The sequence below is a fragment of the Trichosurus vulpecula genome, chromosome 9 (genome assembly GCF_011100635.1).
Source record: "Trichosurus vulpecula isolate mTriVul1 chromosome 9, mTriVul1.pri, whole genome shotgun sequence".
In the NCBI taxonomy this organism is placed as follows: Eukaryota; Metazoa; Chordata; class Mammalia; order Diprotodontia; family Phalangeridae; genus Trichosurus; species Trichosurus vulpecula.
In genome coordinates this window covers 204240250-204256698 of record NC_050581.1, presented here as the reverse complement: position 1 = coordinate 204256698, position 16449 = coordinate 204240250, and the positions used below count along the sequence as shown (strand labels likewise).

General features: G+C 54.7%; 1 protein-coding gene across 1 annotated transcript in view; it reads right to left on the bottom strand.

Moving 5' to 3' along the window:
• Positions 1 to 3984: 3984 nt before the first annotated feature.
• The window catches only part of MINDY4 (MINDY lysine 48 deubiquitinase 4), a 156038-nt gene continuing 143573 nt past the window's right edge, over positions 3985 to 16449 (bottom strand). The window contains exons 17-18 of the mRNA XM_036738541.1: positions 16197 to 16269; positions 3985 to 4347 (exon numbers count right to left, since the gene is read on the bottom strand). Coding sequence (XP_036594436.1) covers positions 4299 to 4347; positions 16197 to 16269 — 122 coding nt within the window. The 3' untranslated portion in view covers positions 3985 to 4298. The remainder of the gene's footprint in view (positions 4348 to 16196; positions 16270 to 16449) is intronic.

Below are 16449 nucleotides of genomic sequence, written 5' to 3'. Positions count from 1 at the left end.
AGAGTGAGAGCTGGGCCTCGGTGGGGCGGGGCAGGATGCTAGCAGGGAGGAAGGAGGGCTCAGAGACAGCAGAAGGAGGGCACCATCGCAGACAGCTCATTTCCCAAAGGGCTGGGTCTCTCATGCCCCTCTTGTAGGCCCCGAGGAGGCTGCCTGACCCTTAGCAAAAGAAAAAAACTTCAAGTGAATGAAGAGAAAGGCTTTCTGCCTCCTCTCCCTCAGTGACTTCCATCGTCAAGGTCATGTTGGGTAACGGACATTATCTTCAGTGCTGGCATTTCAGTCTGGTAATTACTGACCTGGCAGACAGGCCGTCATTAAGATACTGATTGTGTCATAAACAGGACACACACACACACACACACACACACACACACACACACACACACACACACACACACACGGAAAATGCCTGCAAATGGACTTGGCCACTTGATTGCCGCCTGTAATATTTATGGATTCTTCACGGCTCTGGAGAGCCCTGCCCGACATGACCACAATAGGGGGAGTTGGGGCTCCTGAGCTTGAGCTGGGCAGGCACCACTTGCTGCTGACAGCTCGCATCAGGCCCTGTGTCTTCTGCTCCCAGGTTACCCACTGGGAGCCTGCCTGTCTGGCCTGTCCTCAGGTGGCCCACCAGCCCTCTGCCAGGATGGAGACTTTTCTGCTGCAGAACAGGCAACTCTCAGGAGTTGGCACCCTGGGCCTGTTTTCCCCACTGCTGTTTCCCTGGAGGAGGCCGTTGGAGGCCTCAGAGACAGAAGCTCACCCCAGCAGCTGAGAGGGGATACTGTCCAAGCTAGCCCCGACTGGGCCCTTGACACTGTAGGGCTGGGCCTGCCCTGGCCCATGCAGAGAGAGACCTTCTTCAGAAGCAAATGAAGGCCCAGGGGCACTACAATCAAGTTAAGGGGGCAGATACTGGCCAACTTGCTGGTACAACAGAATGGAAGCCTCTTGGGGGCAGACAGGGACAATTTCACCTTTGTCTTTGCAGCCCAGTACAATGCACAGTACAATGTTTGCTGAGTGTTAGGCTGCTGGATGGTACTAACCACACAGTCTGTGGCTTCCTCAGGTGTCCTGCCCCTCAGACCCAACCCTTTGGCTGCTTCTTTGGGGTCTGTCACTGAACAAACTGGGGGTAGCTTTGGATAAAAGAAAGGGAAGGGAGGAACGTCCCCTCCCCTGTTAGGTCCCAACCCTTCAGTTCTGGGGCCTGTTTGGCAGGGCCCCTGGAGGGGTTGGGAGGAGGCCACATTCACCACTCTGCACCCCCCCCATGCTTCCCTCACAGTTTAAGGATGCCCCCAAACACCTCCAAATGACCTGTCCAAGTTCTCTCCTATAGAAATTTTTCTAAACCTGCTTTTATTTCCAGCCTGTACAGTCCTTCTTACATCCCTTTAGAAACCTTTTAGAAGCTCCTGGGACACAGGGGAGAGGAAATGGGCAAGGATCATCTGCTTGTGCACTGCCCCCCCCCCCCCACATAGCATTCCTGCTCCTGGAAAACTGGGGCCAAGCTCCATGAGAGAAATGCATCAGAGCCCTGTCTCGGTCCAGGGCCCCCAAGCATGTCTTGACCAACACGGTGAATATTGTTTTTCTCGACAAGGCCAAAAGGCTGGCCAGGGCTCTGGGCAGGAGGTTAGGCGAGGCTTCCCACAAAGGCTCACTCTTCCTCCCCGGGCTGCTACAGGGAAAACGATTTCCTCCTCCCAGAGCTCAGTCCTAGCCCTGGCCCTCGGGCCAAGCAAAATAAACAAATAAATAGTTCAGCCATCTATAGGAAGTCTTTTTGCTGGTAGCCTGCTGTGAACAGGCACCTCCCTGCAGGGTGGCTGCCAGGGGCGAGGAGGGATTGTTCTCCGAGTCCCCTGGAAAGCCCCTGGAAAGCCAGGGATGCGGCAGTCCCTCATCACGGGGATGCTGCAATTCAAGGCTCTGGGACTTGGTTCTTAAGTCACTGAGGAGTGAGCAGTGATGCCACCCCACCAGTGGCAACCTGGAGGGACGAGAACTCCCCATTTCTATCTGGCACACAACCTGTACAGGAGGAGAGCTTGGCAGCAAACCAAGCTCTTTGTGCCCACTAATGATGAGGCAAACAGCTACTCCCCATTAGCACACAAAGACACTTGGCAGCAGAGATTAACTCAGCAGTGGCTGTGGAGGGCACAGAGTTGTCCTACCCTGCATCCCCTGATGGTGACCAGGCTGTCCTGGTCAGGCCCCATGGGCAGTCCCATGCCCAACTCCGGCAGCCAGGGTGGAGAGGGACCCTGTTCCACAAGGGTTTGGAGGAATATGCGATGGTCAAAACTCAGCATGGCCTTGGCCAGTCTTTGAGAACTGTTTTAGGGACTGGCCCTGGAAGTCAAGAACAGAGAAGTAGGGGCTGGGGAGGGGCAGGAGGAGGAGGGCCAGAGAGAAGCAGATTTCCAGGAAGAACATCCTCCAAGTCACAGAATTTCTGAGTTTGAGAGCTGGAGGGGCTCCCAGCCTGAGCCCCCCTCCTATTAGGGACCTGATACCACCTTGTTGGGCAAGTGTGGGCCAGGCTATGAGCAGGCATCTGGGATTCATCGAGGGGGCTGAGCGCGGGCCAGCAGCTGCTGACGTGTGTTTACTGATGATGTTCCCTGCTGGGCTAGAGGGACCCGGCTTGTTTTCCGGAGCAGCCTTATTAAAAACACCCAGTGCAGATGCTCCAAGCAAAGCCCAGGCTTATTAGAGGTGCATGTTTTCATGAAGGAGCCCAGCCCAGCCCCGGATATGGCAGGCCCTTGCTTGGGAAATGTTTGTGGCTGGTGGTGAGACTGAGGCTGCCTGGGGGAATGCTGCCCCAGTCTGCACAAAGTACCCAAGGCTCGGGCCCCAAACATCCAAAAAGGTCTTACTTCCCATGCTCCAAAACCTGTCTCCAGAACCCTCACCAAGCTGTTGGCTCTTTTCTGGCCCCTCTCTTGTCCTCCCTTTCCTTGCGGTTAATGAGGCCCTTATGGGCCCTGGAGTAGCTCTTTCCCCAGCCCATTCAGTCCTCCTGAGACAGCCTAAGGGTCTGTGCTGGTCAGGCCCTGCTCTGCTTGAGCTTACTTTATACTAGAGGAACTTACAGACCAAGTCATTCCATGAAGGAGAGGGCTCCTATGAGCAAGTGAGGAAGAAGGGGGAGGGGGGCACCCAGATGGGTCTGGGGAACAGCTGGTGGAATGTGAGGAAGGGAGGAATGGGAAATGGCTGGGATGGTGGACAGGAGCCAGGCCACGGAAGGTATTCAGTTTGTGTTTTAATCCTAGACACCATGGGAAGCCACTGAAGATCCATGGGAGAGGTCCACTATGGTCAGTGTTCCCTTCCTTCCAGTGCAGGCATGGACAAAAGGTGGAGTTTTGAAAGGAGTTTTTTTGTTGGGAAACTCAGGGGGGAGGGAGGGGAGAATATATGAGCCTAAAACAAGAAGCTGATGGAGCAGAATTCCTAATGGCCAGCTGCAGACAGGTGGGGGCTGCTTCAAGGCCCCCCTGCACCACCCCAGACACCCCCTAGCCCTTGGCCAGCAGCTCTCTTTGGCATAAAGCCAGTGGTGCTTTCTATCCCGGGTGGGCTCCCTTAGATACCAGCAGTCAGTAGAGCGGCTAAAGCACAGGCAGGAAGAGAAGGGCGAAGGCCAAGGGGCATCAGCCTGGACAACAACCCCACCAATTTCATAATCTGTGACATGGGGCAGGGACCTGGCCTCCTCCCCACCAGGGCCCTTCCTCAATCCCATCTGCCTAGGCAGGCATACCAGGGGGGCAGGGGCCTGATGCCAGATGCCCATTCCTATTCCACGTCACAGGCCACAGACATGGCATCCCTTGGGTATCATCCCTAGGACCTGGACCTGAAGATAGAGCTCTCAGGGGAACCCCAACCCCCAGGCACCCCAACCTCACCCAGGCCCTTAAGGATGGCAGGAAGAAGACCAGACCCATGACAATCACTTTGAGCCCCTGCTTTACTGGGATGGACAACAGGGCAACATGGGCTGTGCTGGGCAGGCCTGCAGCAAGGTCTTTCCTGGGGTCAAGGGAGGAGAAAATCCATGAGTGAGGCAGGGAGACAGTGCCTGGGGGCCTCTTCTTCCAGCAGACCTTTGGAGACAATGGCAGGAGGCAGGCAGCTTTAGGTCACATGGACGCTGGATCTCTTCAACAAAGTGGGTCCAAAAGAAAATTTGAGGGGGCTTCTGTAAGTGTCCCTTGGCAGGAGCTCAGTGGCAGGTATGAGGCAAGGGCTGCCAGGGCCCGGGCTCACAGGATGGGTTCTGTACCATTCCAGTCCACGAAGGCATCCTTCCACCTGGGGGCACAGAGGGGAGGAAGCCTGTTAGGTAGAATGCCTGCCAACACCTAGGGCTCTGCTCCAGGGGATCCCCAGCCCCAAGCCCCAAGGGCTGGGTGGAGGGGAGGGACACAGGAGGCAGGATGGGCAGGAGTAGGAAAAGCTGGGGCACAGCAGGCCCAGGCATGACGAAGAAGTGAGGAAGAGGAACAGGGTGGGATGGGATCCGGAGGAACGAGGCAGAATAAGGCAGGATGGGTGGGATGAGGGGGCATCAGGATCCATTAGTCCACAAGTGGCCATTAGGTGTCAACTGCGCCAAGGGCTGGGCCAGGTCTGGGGAGCACAAGCACAAACAGGCACCTGTGTCTGCCTTCAGAGAGTGTCCAGTCTCTAGGAGAGATTATCACCACCTAAGCATAGGTAACGAAGTTGGGGGGGGGGGGCAGGAAATGCTTCAGGCCGAGCCTCGGAAGGGATTCTAAGGGTAGAGGAGGAGTAACACAGGGCCACCAAGCCCACCCCCAGTTCCTAGGTCCCCTCAGTGCATTGTCTTTCCTCATTAGAAGGTAAGCTTCCTGAGGGCAGAGACGATCCTGCTGGCTTGTGTCTGTGTCCCTGGTCAAGATAGCTCCGACTACTGCCCTTCAGTCGCTCCAGGCATGCGGCACAGCTGGGGCAAAGGCAGAGTGGGGGGAGATAGAGGAACAGCCAGTCGGCAGAGTATAGTAATGGACAGCTGAGCCTGAGGCCCATCCATTCTCTCCACTGAGGCTTTTGTCTCCCTTTTCCCCAAGAGGCCGAACGCAGGGCTAAGTCCACAGGGTCCCATCCCTCCTCTCTTGTGGTCACTAGCTTGGTCACCTTGCCTTATGCTACTCCCCATAACAAAGCAAACACAACCCTCTGTGGGGGATGAATGAGAGACGATTTAGGGAGGACTTGACTGCCAAGCAAACACTGAGGCCTGCGGGGAAAGTGAGGCCAGAAAAGGCAGTGCAGGCCCAAGAGCTGAGAGGCTCGCTACTCCTCTCTCATTGCACCGAGGCACCCTGCATGAAAGTGTGTGGAGGGGCTGGCAGGATTTCACCCACAAGTCTCTAAAGCGGACTCAGCTTCAGAAAGATAGACCTAGCTAGAAAATGGGCACAGAGAAGTCTGATGGGAGGCCAAGCAAGGAGAAGGAAGCACTTCTTAGTGCTCTGTTTCCTCACCTGTGAAATGAGGGATGCTCTTGGGGAACCTTCAAGTGCCACCATGATTCCTAACAGCAAATGGAGGCTCTCCCTGGAGGTGCCCAGCACGGCCACACAAAAGTCAACGACAGGTGCCTGTGCTCGACAACTGGCCATCAATGATGGTCCAAGCAAAGCTCTAATGCAGCTGCTTATGAGGCGTGTCCCAAAGGGGCTAGACTCCACCTCCAAGCCCCCTGAGGACCCTCTTTACCCAGCTTGCTGCAATTAAGGAGGTCCATGCTGTGGGCCAGGCTACATGGCTGTACTTCCATGAAATCCTCAGGAACACGGGAAAAGATCAGTCTAGCCATACCTAAGGTAGTGCCCTGCCAAACCATAATGGACAAACTAGGTCCAACTGCCCACTCTGGAGGGGCAGCCATGGAGGTCATCCCTGGACACCGGGATCTCATTCCAAATGGAGAATGAGCTGGGCCTAGAACTGAGCAAATAAGAACTCAGGATGGCTTGTAGTTGGGAAACTGGTCAGACTCTTCCCTAAGTGCCCACAAGTGCCCACCCCTGTAAAAGCTACATTCTCCTGTGGATGCTACAACAAATCCAAGAAGTAGAGGGCTTCCTAAGTGTCAAGCCTTGTGCTAGCCCCTTGAGATACAGAAACTCTGACCTCAAGGAGCATATGTTCTACTGGGTACAAATCATGTAGCAAGAAGAATGTAGGCATAAGCAGGCTTAGACAGAGTCGGAGGCAGGCATACAAGAAACAAGGCAGAAGACAGGACTAGGAACAAGAACGAGACCATGGCTGGGCAGCGTCCTGCATGGTACAGCAGCATCCCCTGCCCACTGAGCAAACCCCATCATTCTGGTTGCATTACGAAGGGACCAATGCCAAGGCCTATTAGTGGGGAGATGGGGTCCAACCATGCAGCTGAGGGTCAGTTTGTGTGGTACAGACCACCAGGGGAAAGGGAGGGGGTGGAGATGGCCAGCCTGGGGGATGGGCTTGAGGGTAGACGAGGTGACCTTTGGCTTTCTTGTGCTAGCTTCTCGAAAGTCCTGCCATGGACTGAAGTTCTATGTGATTCCTATCTGCCTCCCAACGGCCCTGGACCAAACCCTGAGATCTTTCCTCGGGACTTCTCTGGACTTCAGCCAAACGCTTCATTTTTGCTTTTTCTCATTCAGCTGTGACTGCGAATCACCATCTCAGATATCTTTGCTGAGATGGTTTCGGGACAGCGCCAGGAACGTCTGGGTCTCAAGACCAGGAGCTGAACTCAGGGTGGACACCCAGCATTGGCTCCCATCAGGATGCGAGAACAGCCACTTCTTGTGTGGATGCCGCTCCTACAAGTCCTATCCTGTCCCCTTTGGGACTCCAAAGTCCTGATTCGGCCACTGGCTTACTAGGGGAAACTGGGTGAGATATTTCTGCTTCCTAAGCTTCAGTTTCCTCACCCAAATGTGAATCGTCATTATTCTTATGATGCCCCAGGGCTGTTGTCAGCACCCTAGGGCCGTGGGATGATGAAAAGTACATTTGACTAAGACCTTGGAGCCCTGGGTTCAAGGCCAAATTCTGCTCTTGCTAAGGAACATGGTGAGAGGAAATGTCCCAGAGGCTGGATGGTGGAGACTGGGCCTCCCAGGCAGCAGTTGGGCCCATGCCCCACAAGTATATGGGAGCATTGGGAAGGGGGAGGAAGGGGAGGGGGGCATTCTTTCCTCCCCAGGAGAACGTTCTCAGTCAGGGGAAGGGCCCGCTTCCTCCAAATCATCGAGGCCCAATGACCAACTCTTCCTTTGAGCTATTTGTGAGTCAAGGGGCAAAAACAAAAGGCGGATCCTTTGTAATCTGAGCCCTTTGAGCCAGGGCCACAGAGGCTGGATCTGCTTTAGATTACAATGGTATTTTATCTGATGGGGATGAAAAAGAAAATACTGTTTTCTGACTCTTTGCTCCCAAAGAGCACATGGGGACCCTGAGAAAAGTCGATGTGGTGCTAACCACTTCCTGAGGCAGCCTGGGGCAAGGGGAAGGGAGGCCTGGCAGCCCTCTGCCCGTTCGTTCCAGGGCCTTCCAATCTGCTTGGTCTCTAGCTTGTTTGCACTCCGTGGCGGGCATGGCCTCTCCCATATTGGACAGAACGCTTATCCAGGGCATGCGGTGGTTTTTGCCTTTCTTTGCATCTCAAGGGCTTAGCGTGGTGCCTGTTGACTGACTGACAGCAGCTGGGGCCCTCAGGCCTGACGTTGCCTGGCAAACACCCAGAAGTGTGTGTGTGGGGGGAGAGAAATCAGGGAAGGCTTCCTAGAGGAAGGGGTTGTGGAAGCAAGCCTTGAAGGGTGTGCTCTCCACTAACCTAGCCCCAGAGCTCCCCTAGCTCTGAACACCACCTTGGACCTGTCTCCTGATGCACTAGAAGACAGGACTGAATAAGAGGATAGTGAAGTGGATGGGCTCTGGAAGACCTGACTTCAAATCCCACTTTGGACACTGTGTGACCCTGGTTGTCACCTTTCTTTGCCTCAGTTTCTTGATCTGCAAAGTGAAGGGGTTGGAGTTGGTGGTCTTCATACACTCCTAGCTTAGCTGCAGTTTCTAAACCCAACGCCCAACTTCCCACCTCCACACCTTTGTCCTGGCAGTCTCATGCCTGCAATGCCCTCCCTCCCACCTTATATCTGGTGTGAACCTTGTCATTCGCGTGTCTTCCCCACTGGATTGTAAGCTCCTCGACAGCAGAGTCTGAATTTCTGCCTTATCTCCCGCTCTCAGCCCAGCACCTGACACAAAGCAGGCGCCACACCGATGCTGCACTGACCGCGGCTGGGGAAGGCAGCCCTCCTCGGGTATGCTGGGCATGCCCCTCCCCAGAAGGCAGGCAGGACAGAGGAGTTCCACCTCCCTCATCACCACTTGCCCTCAAGGGGCTTGCGCTCCCTTTCCCTGCTCCTCATGTCCATGGTACTGGCCAGATCTCAGGGATTTGAGAAGGTACACATTCAGGTGAGGGCTGGGTCCCTTCCAAGTGAGGTTCCGGGACCCCATTATACCTCTGAGGGAATCCCAAGAGAAGTTCTCCTTGCCATGGGCAGAGGACAGCTCTGATTACCGCCACCCATGGATCCACCTGCCCAGCTGGGAAAGTGGGTCCTGCCTCGGCTCCAGGGCCACCCTGTGCCTTGGGTAATGAGAGGGGTGGGGAAGGAGAATGGAGCACAGACTCCCCTGAGTCTTCTGCACCTGCATCCTCAGTGCCTGGCACAGCACAAGCACCTAATGTGTGTTGGCGGAAATGAACGGCGAGGGCCCAGAGATATCTCCTGAGGGGTCTCCAGTGGTCAGGGTCGGCAGCACCAGCCAGAGCTGTGAGAGCGGGTCCAGAGGCACATGGCAAACCCTAATTCCTCCCACTCCACCGCTGGATTCCCCACCTGCTCTCTTGGCAGGGACCAGGCTAGAGGCAGCAGGGAGGTGGCAGCCATGTGTGCTCCACGCTCCAGGCTTTTGGGGCCCAGATTAAATCCCACCTTGTCCAAGAAGCCTTTCCTGGGCCCTGTGGCTTGTCTCTGCCTGGCTTATTTGCAGGCTGTCTCCTCCATTAGACCATGAGTTCCCTGAAGCCAAGGGCTGGCTTTTGTCTTTCTTTGTGTCTGCTGGCCCATAGTAGGCACTTAATGGTTTATTGATCGGCTACCAGCCATCCTGGGACTTGGTGACCCTCGGAAGAACAGAACCAAGGCCCTTCCCCCAACCACTCCTCAACCCACCCTGCCTTTGGAAGCTAGAGGATCATGGGAGTGCTAGCCAGGGAGGTACGGCTGTGGAGGGAGCACTCTGTCCCACACAAGGACTGCCAGGGCCCAGCGGGTGAGCAGAGCATGGCCTCTGGCCTCCATCTCCAGAGGCCTGTTTCAGCTCCCTTTCCAAATGGCTGCATTTCTTTCAACGCATTGAATGAATGTTTCTTTATACATAAAAAGAGCAAGTAGGATGTTCTTTTAATCTGCCTGATGACAGATGGGGCAGCATGTGACCTTGGAGGAATGCTTTGTGTTTGTGACTGGAAATGCTCCCAAGAAAATCAGTGTCTCCTCCTATTTCCTCTTCCTTTTGTAAGATTGCGAATAAACCCATTTTCCTTGGCTCTCCTCCTGCCCTCTCCACAGGCCAGGTGGCCAATGCTGCCCTGCAGGTACCATCCTGTTGCTGGAGGCTGGCAGTGGTCGTGACCCCGTTGCTGGAGGCTGGCAGTGTTCGTGACCCTGTTGCTGGAGGCTGGCAGCGGTTGTGACCCCGTTGCTGGAGGCTGGCAGTGGTCGTGACCCTGTTGCTGGAGGCTGGCAGCGGTCGTGACCCCAGCTCTCCCACAATATCGGGGCCTGTTGAGTGCCCGGCTTGTGACCAGCGCAGTAGCTGGTCTTTGTCAGGCTCTTCATTCAGCTTCTGGCTGCCACTCCATCATTCCCTCCAGCAGGGCCTCCTTTCAGATCAAACTCACTGGGAAGAATCTGATACCCTAATTTATATTAATGATTTGTCACTAATGACTGATAAAGACACTTCATCATCCCTATTCCTTAACTGATAATTTGTATATGCTGTCTCCCATTTGACTGAACTCCTTGTATGCACAGTGCCTGGCACGGTGCCCAGGACATAGGGGATGTTTAGTAAATGGTCATCTTTAGGGCATTTGTATCTGAAGAAGGAAGAGTGTCTTATCACTAAGAAACGAAGCGCAAGCAGTGGAAGGCTGGTGGAGATGTCTGGAGGCCTAGGTGAGTCTTCCTGGCATTCCCCGGTTTAAGGCCTACTCTGGCTGTAGGCTCCATTGGGGCAGCCTTCCTTCCTTCCAGACCCCATGGCATCCCACTGCACTGGAGTCTAGATTGCCATGAGGGGCTTCTGGATTACTCTGAACAAAGGTCTGGCAAGCAGGTGCTGCTCGCTCCCTGACTGAAGCGCGATGAACTCTTGAGCTAGTCTCAACCAGAAATGGAGAGGCCCAGACTCAGAAGGTTGGAAGTGGTCGATCTTTCTTCCACCACAGGAATCTCCTTGACCGCCTTCCTGGCAGGTGAGTCTAACTTCTCCTTGACCCCTTTCGGTGGCAGGCGGGTCCTTCCATTGCTGGCCACTCAGTTTGAGGAAGGTCCACATCAAAAAGGGCTGAGAGATCTGTGTCCCAGGCATCTCCACTCACACTGGTCTCTGAAGGGATGCCCGACAGGCCTACTCTAGCTTCTTCGAACACAGATATGCTGCAGCAGGCTGTCTTGTCCTGGAACCATGGGAGAAGAGCACCGAGTGGGCAGGAAGGTCAGAAGGCAAGTTCTACAGACTGAGAGTAAGGCACAGCTACCAGGAGGAGCAGAGGTTCCATGCCTAGGCAGTGCAAACATGGGAGAGGAGGCCAAGTCAGGGTAGGGTGGGATACCACCATGGACTGTTCCCTCCAGTGAGCTTTCTGGGGGTGGCCCCTGACATGGCATCTGAGCCTTCTCTTCCCCACATTCCTTCAATGATGCCCTTTCTGATCTGGCTTCAGACTCTTCACCAGACTGATCTCATGGGTCTGTGGGCAGAGGGGTCTCCTGTGTACCCATGAGAGGTAGGGGGTAGGGTGGGGGTGGTCTCCACCTGTGGGCAGAAGTAGGTGACCCTGCAGCACCTGCCTGTGGGTCTTGCCCAAGGTGTCAACGATCCACAATGGAGGCGACATTTACGTGTGAAGGCCATGGTGGTACCGCAGAGGAATGAAGGAGCACGAGGAGGCCCCCAAGGGGCACAGGGATGGCACCCACGATGCTGATGGCGGGGCTCTCCATCCAACGGGGTGGGGGCAGATGAGCTGGGGCTTGGGTCCTGCTTGTCAATGCACCCTTATTTGGGTTCTGTTTAACTGCCCGATACATTATTTTTAAATGCCTAATCACTTCTGATTAGATAAACTCCAAGGAGCTCCAGTGGGAGGGAGCAGAGAGTGTTGGACTCCAGGTAGACAGAGCAGGGCTCGATTCTGGCCCCTCACACTTAAGCTGTGGGATCTTAGCCTCCGTGAGCCTGTTTCCTCATGTGCAAATTGGGATAACAAAACCTCGAGGGGCTGCCTCATGGGCACATGGTCACCCAACTTCCTCGGGTGTCTTCACTCCCTGCTCACTCCTTCCTCGAGGCCCCAGCACTTGATTCTCACCAGTTTCACATGCCCTCAGCCTATTAGCACACACAAACCTGCCTTAATTTGGTGGCCCTGATTAACGGTCTCCCCCATCCCCACCCCAGGGCTGTCCCAAGACTCAAGTGAGAACATGCGAAAAGCCAATACAAGGCACCCACGTGCGCAGTGGGGTACCCTGCTGTGACCGTGTTGTATGCCTATAACCTCTGTCTACACACACCCTGGCACCCACGTGCGTAGTGGGGTACCTTGTTGTGACCGTGTTTTGTGCCTCTAACCTCTGTCTACACACATCCTGGCACCCACCTGCGTAGTGGGGTACCCTGCTGTGACTGTGTTGTGGGCCTCTAACCTCTGTCTACACACATCCTGGCACCCACCTGCATAGCGGGGCACCCTGCTGTGACTGTGTTGTGTGTCTCTAACCTCTGTCTACACACATCCTGGCACCCACCTGCATAGCGGGGCACCCTGCTGTGACCGCGTTGTGTGCCTCTAACCCATGTCTACACACATCCTGGCACCTGTGTAGTGGGGCACCCTGCTGTGACCACGTTGTGTGCCTCTAACCCATGTCTACACACATCCTGGCACCCACCTGTGTAGCGGGGCACCTTGCTGTGACTGTGTTGTGTGCCTCTAACCTCTGTCTACACACATCCTGGTACCCACGTGCGTAGTGGGGCACCCTGCTGTGACCGTGTTGTGTGCCTCTAACCTCTGTCTACACACATCCTGGCACTCACCTGTGTAGCGGGGCACCCTGCTGTGACTGTGTTGTGTGCCTCTAACCTCTGTCTACACACATCCTGGCACCCACTTGCGTAGCGGGGTACCTTGTTTTGACTGTGTTGTGTGCCTCTAACCCGTGTCTACACACATCCTGGTACCCACATGCGTAGTGGGGCACCCTGCTGTGACCGTGTTGTGTGCCTCTAACCTGTGTCTACACACATCCTGGCACCCACCTGTGTAGCGGGGCACCCTGCTGTGACCATGTTGTGTGTCTCTAACCTCTGTCTACACACATCCTGGCACCCATGTGCGTAGTGGGGTACCTTTTTGTGACCGTGTTTTGTGCCTCTAACCCGTGTCTACACACATCCTGGTACCCACCTGCATAGCGGGGCACCCTGCTGTGACTGTGTTGTGTGTCTCTAACCTCTGTCTACACACATCCTGGCACCCACCTGCATAGCGGGGCACCCTGCTGTGACCACGTTGTGTGCCTCTAACCCATGTCTACACACATCCTGGCACCTGTGTAGTGGGGCACCCTGCTGTGACCACGTTGTGTGCCTCTAACCCATGTCTACACACATCCTGGCACCCACCTGTGTAGCGGGGCACCTTGCTGTGACTGTGTTGTGTGCCTCTAACCTCTGTCTACACACATCCTGGTACCCACGTGCGTAGTGGGGCACCCTGCTGTGACCGTGTTGTGTGCCTCTAACCTCTGTCTACACACATCCTGGCACTCACCTGTGTAGCGGGGCACCCTGCTGTGACTGTGTTGTGTGCCTCTAACCTCTGTCTACACACATCCTGGCACCCACTTGCGTAGCGGGGTACCTTGTTTTGACTGTGTTGTGTGCCTCTAACCCGTGTCTACACACATCCTGGTACCCACATGCGTAGTGGGGCACCCTGCTGTGACCGTGTTGTGTGCCTCTAACCTGTGTCTACACACATCCTGGCACCCACCTGTGTAGCGGGGCACCCTGCTGTGACCATGTTGTGTGTCTCTAACCTCTGTCTACACACATCCTGGCACCCATGTGCGTAGTGGGGTACCTTTTTGTGACCGTGTTTTGTGCCTCTAACCCGTGTCTACACACATCCTGGTACCCACATGCGTAGTGGCGCACCCTGCTGTGACTGTGTTGTGTGCCTCTAACCTGTGTCTACACACATCCTGGCACCCACCTGTGTAGCGGGGCACCCTGCTGTGACTGTGTTGTGTGCCTCTAACCTCTGTCTACACAAATCCTGGCACCCACATGTGTAGTGGGGTACCCTGATGTGACCGTGTTGTGGGCCTCTAACCTCTGTCTACACACATCCTGGCACCCACCTGTGTAGCGGGGCACCCTGCTGTGACCATGTTGTGTGTTTCTAACCTCTGTCTACACACATCCTGGCACCCATGTGCGTAGTGGGGTACCTTTTTGTGACCGTGTTTTGTGCCTCTAACCCGTGTCTACACACATCCTGGTACCCACATGCGTAGTGGGGCACCCTGCTGTGACTGTGTTGTGTGCCTCTAACCTCTGTCTACACACATCCTGGCACCCACATGTGTAGTGGGGTACCCTGCTGTGACTGTGTTGTGTGCCTCTAACCTCTGTCTACACGTATCCCGGTGGGCCCCATGCAGTTTGCAGGGACTGCAGATTCTGTACGGGGAGGGAGATGAATGAAAAGAGTGAGATTTATGCTGGTTAATATAGAGCCTAGAAGTTACTAATGGGCAGAATGATAAGAATTTAAAGACCTCTGTCTTCATCTGGCTTCACCTGGCCTTTAGTTCTTCCTGTTAGAATCATGTGCATGGTGGTCAGAGAGGGCCTGGGAAGTAAGACAAGCCCCACAACCTTGGCGTGTACAAAGCTCCTGTGGCTCTTTCTTTTTTGAAATTAATACTCAGGGGTTTAATAAGAGTAAAAATGAAGGCTTCCTAAGCCCTAGTTAGATAGTTATCTGGAACCCTGGATCTTGAAGCAGAACTGGTAAAGTCAAGTCTATGTTAGGCTCTAGAGGAACTGGGGGCTGCCACTCATCCTTGCTGGTTTTCTGGTCACTCTTAACAGTAATAGAGGGTCAATCCACCACTATCAGAGAGAGGCTTTGTAGACACTGAGATCCAGCAGATGACAGCAGAGACAATGCAATTGAGAGCAGAGGGTGGAGACCCAGATGCCTACCTGATGACATCCTCTCACACGTCCTGACCACGTTTATTCCTCAACTCCATGGGTTCCTTCCCACAGGGTCCTTGGCCATTCTCTCTGTGCTTCGTCTTTGTCATGTGTGTGCCCTCCTGCACAGGTGGCATGGTGACCTCACTCAGATGCAGGGGCATCTCTGGTCACCTGATTTGCTGCGTTGGGTTTCAATGTATTTTGCCTTCAGATGGTCCTCTGGCTATCTGGTGACGAGCTGTTGTCTGTCCTGGCCCAGAGTGCCTCCGGTAGGGGAGGCTGCCCCATCCTTATTGCTCAATCCCATAAGGATGCCTTGTTCTCCCTGCTGCAAGGAGGACTAAGGAGGGGGAGACATCATGAAAGGTCCCCTTGCTCCTCCCACTGGGGACCTTACAGATCTTTGAAGGAGCTTCTATTGCCACAGTCCAAGAAGGCCGAACCTCAACGAAGAATCCAAAGTACAGACAGAGGGAGAGTCACAACTCAGAGAACAAGGCAGACTGCCTAAGGATCTCTCCATGGTGGGCCTGGCTAGCCCAGCTCTCAGACTCTTGACCTTTGCCCTGCCTGGGAGGGCTCTGGGTACTTGGAGGTGGGTGGGCAGGCAGGCGCCACACTCTCCACAGCCCGTCTGGGTCTCATCTGCTCCATCCACATGCCGGGAGACTTGTCTCTTCTCATGTCACGGAAGGAGGGGCTGGGAGGGAGGAGAAAGAGCACTGCATCTGGAGGCAGAGAACCTGGATTCAAATCTTGGCTCTGAGGCTTCTTACCTAGGTGACCAGAGGCAAATTCATTCCCCTGTCTAAGCTTGTGTTTCTTCATCGGTAAAATGCAGGGGCTGGGCTTGCTGACCTCGAAGGGCCCTTCTCTCATTCTAGGGGCTCCCCAGTAATATCCTATTTCCTGTCTATGAGATGCCCCTGGCTCTGGCATCTTTGCTGACATCAAAGAAGTGCTGAAGTCCTGAGATCAGTGAATCCCCTTTCTCCACTCAGGGGCCAGCACTGTCCACTCCCTTGTTTCTCTTGGATGACTCATTCCTCAAAGGCTCCCGAGGAATGGATTTTTCCAGATTCCTATCACTACAGGTTGATACACAAAAATAACTCACATTTCTTTAGCATTTTACAGCTAAACAAGCATTTCCTCACAACCACCCTGAGTAGAAAAATACTTTACACAAACAGTAACAACAACCAACAAGTTCCACCCAGCCAAGGATGAGAGGCTGCCATTCGCTCCCAAATGAAGCCAGCGGAAGCTAAAGGGGACATCCATCTGCTTGGCTCCGTGTCACTGCCTCTGCCAGAGGCTTCCCTGGTCTGAAAATCTGAGCAGAGGCCTGGGTCTCCAGCCTGGACCTGCCCCTGCTGGCTTTGGAGTCACAGGACAGATCACTTCTCCAGAGTAGAGATAACCACCCAGGCCTCCTAAGGTCACCCACGTGTCGTGAGAAGGGACTAAGAAGAGGGATGGAAAGGCAAGGAATCTCAGGCCAGCTCCCCACTTGAACCCCCGCCCCCTTGCATTGTGGAGAGGAGCCAACTTACTTGGTTCGGATGCAGTGTTCGAGGGGGGGAACGAGGTCCTTCTCTCTGCCTCCAGGCATAGGCTGGGTTGTATCTGGAAGGGAGGAGATTTTGGTGGCCCCCAAGAACACTCAGTTCTTCCCTCTCACTGACCCTCAGGAGCTCATCCCTGTGTTCTCTCCTAGGCCTGCCCTCTCCTCCACTCCTGTGATCAGCCTGCCAGCTAAGGACCTTTCTCTCGCCTGAGCCATTAGGAGCTTCCTAACTGGTCTCC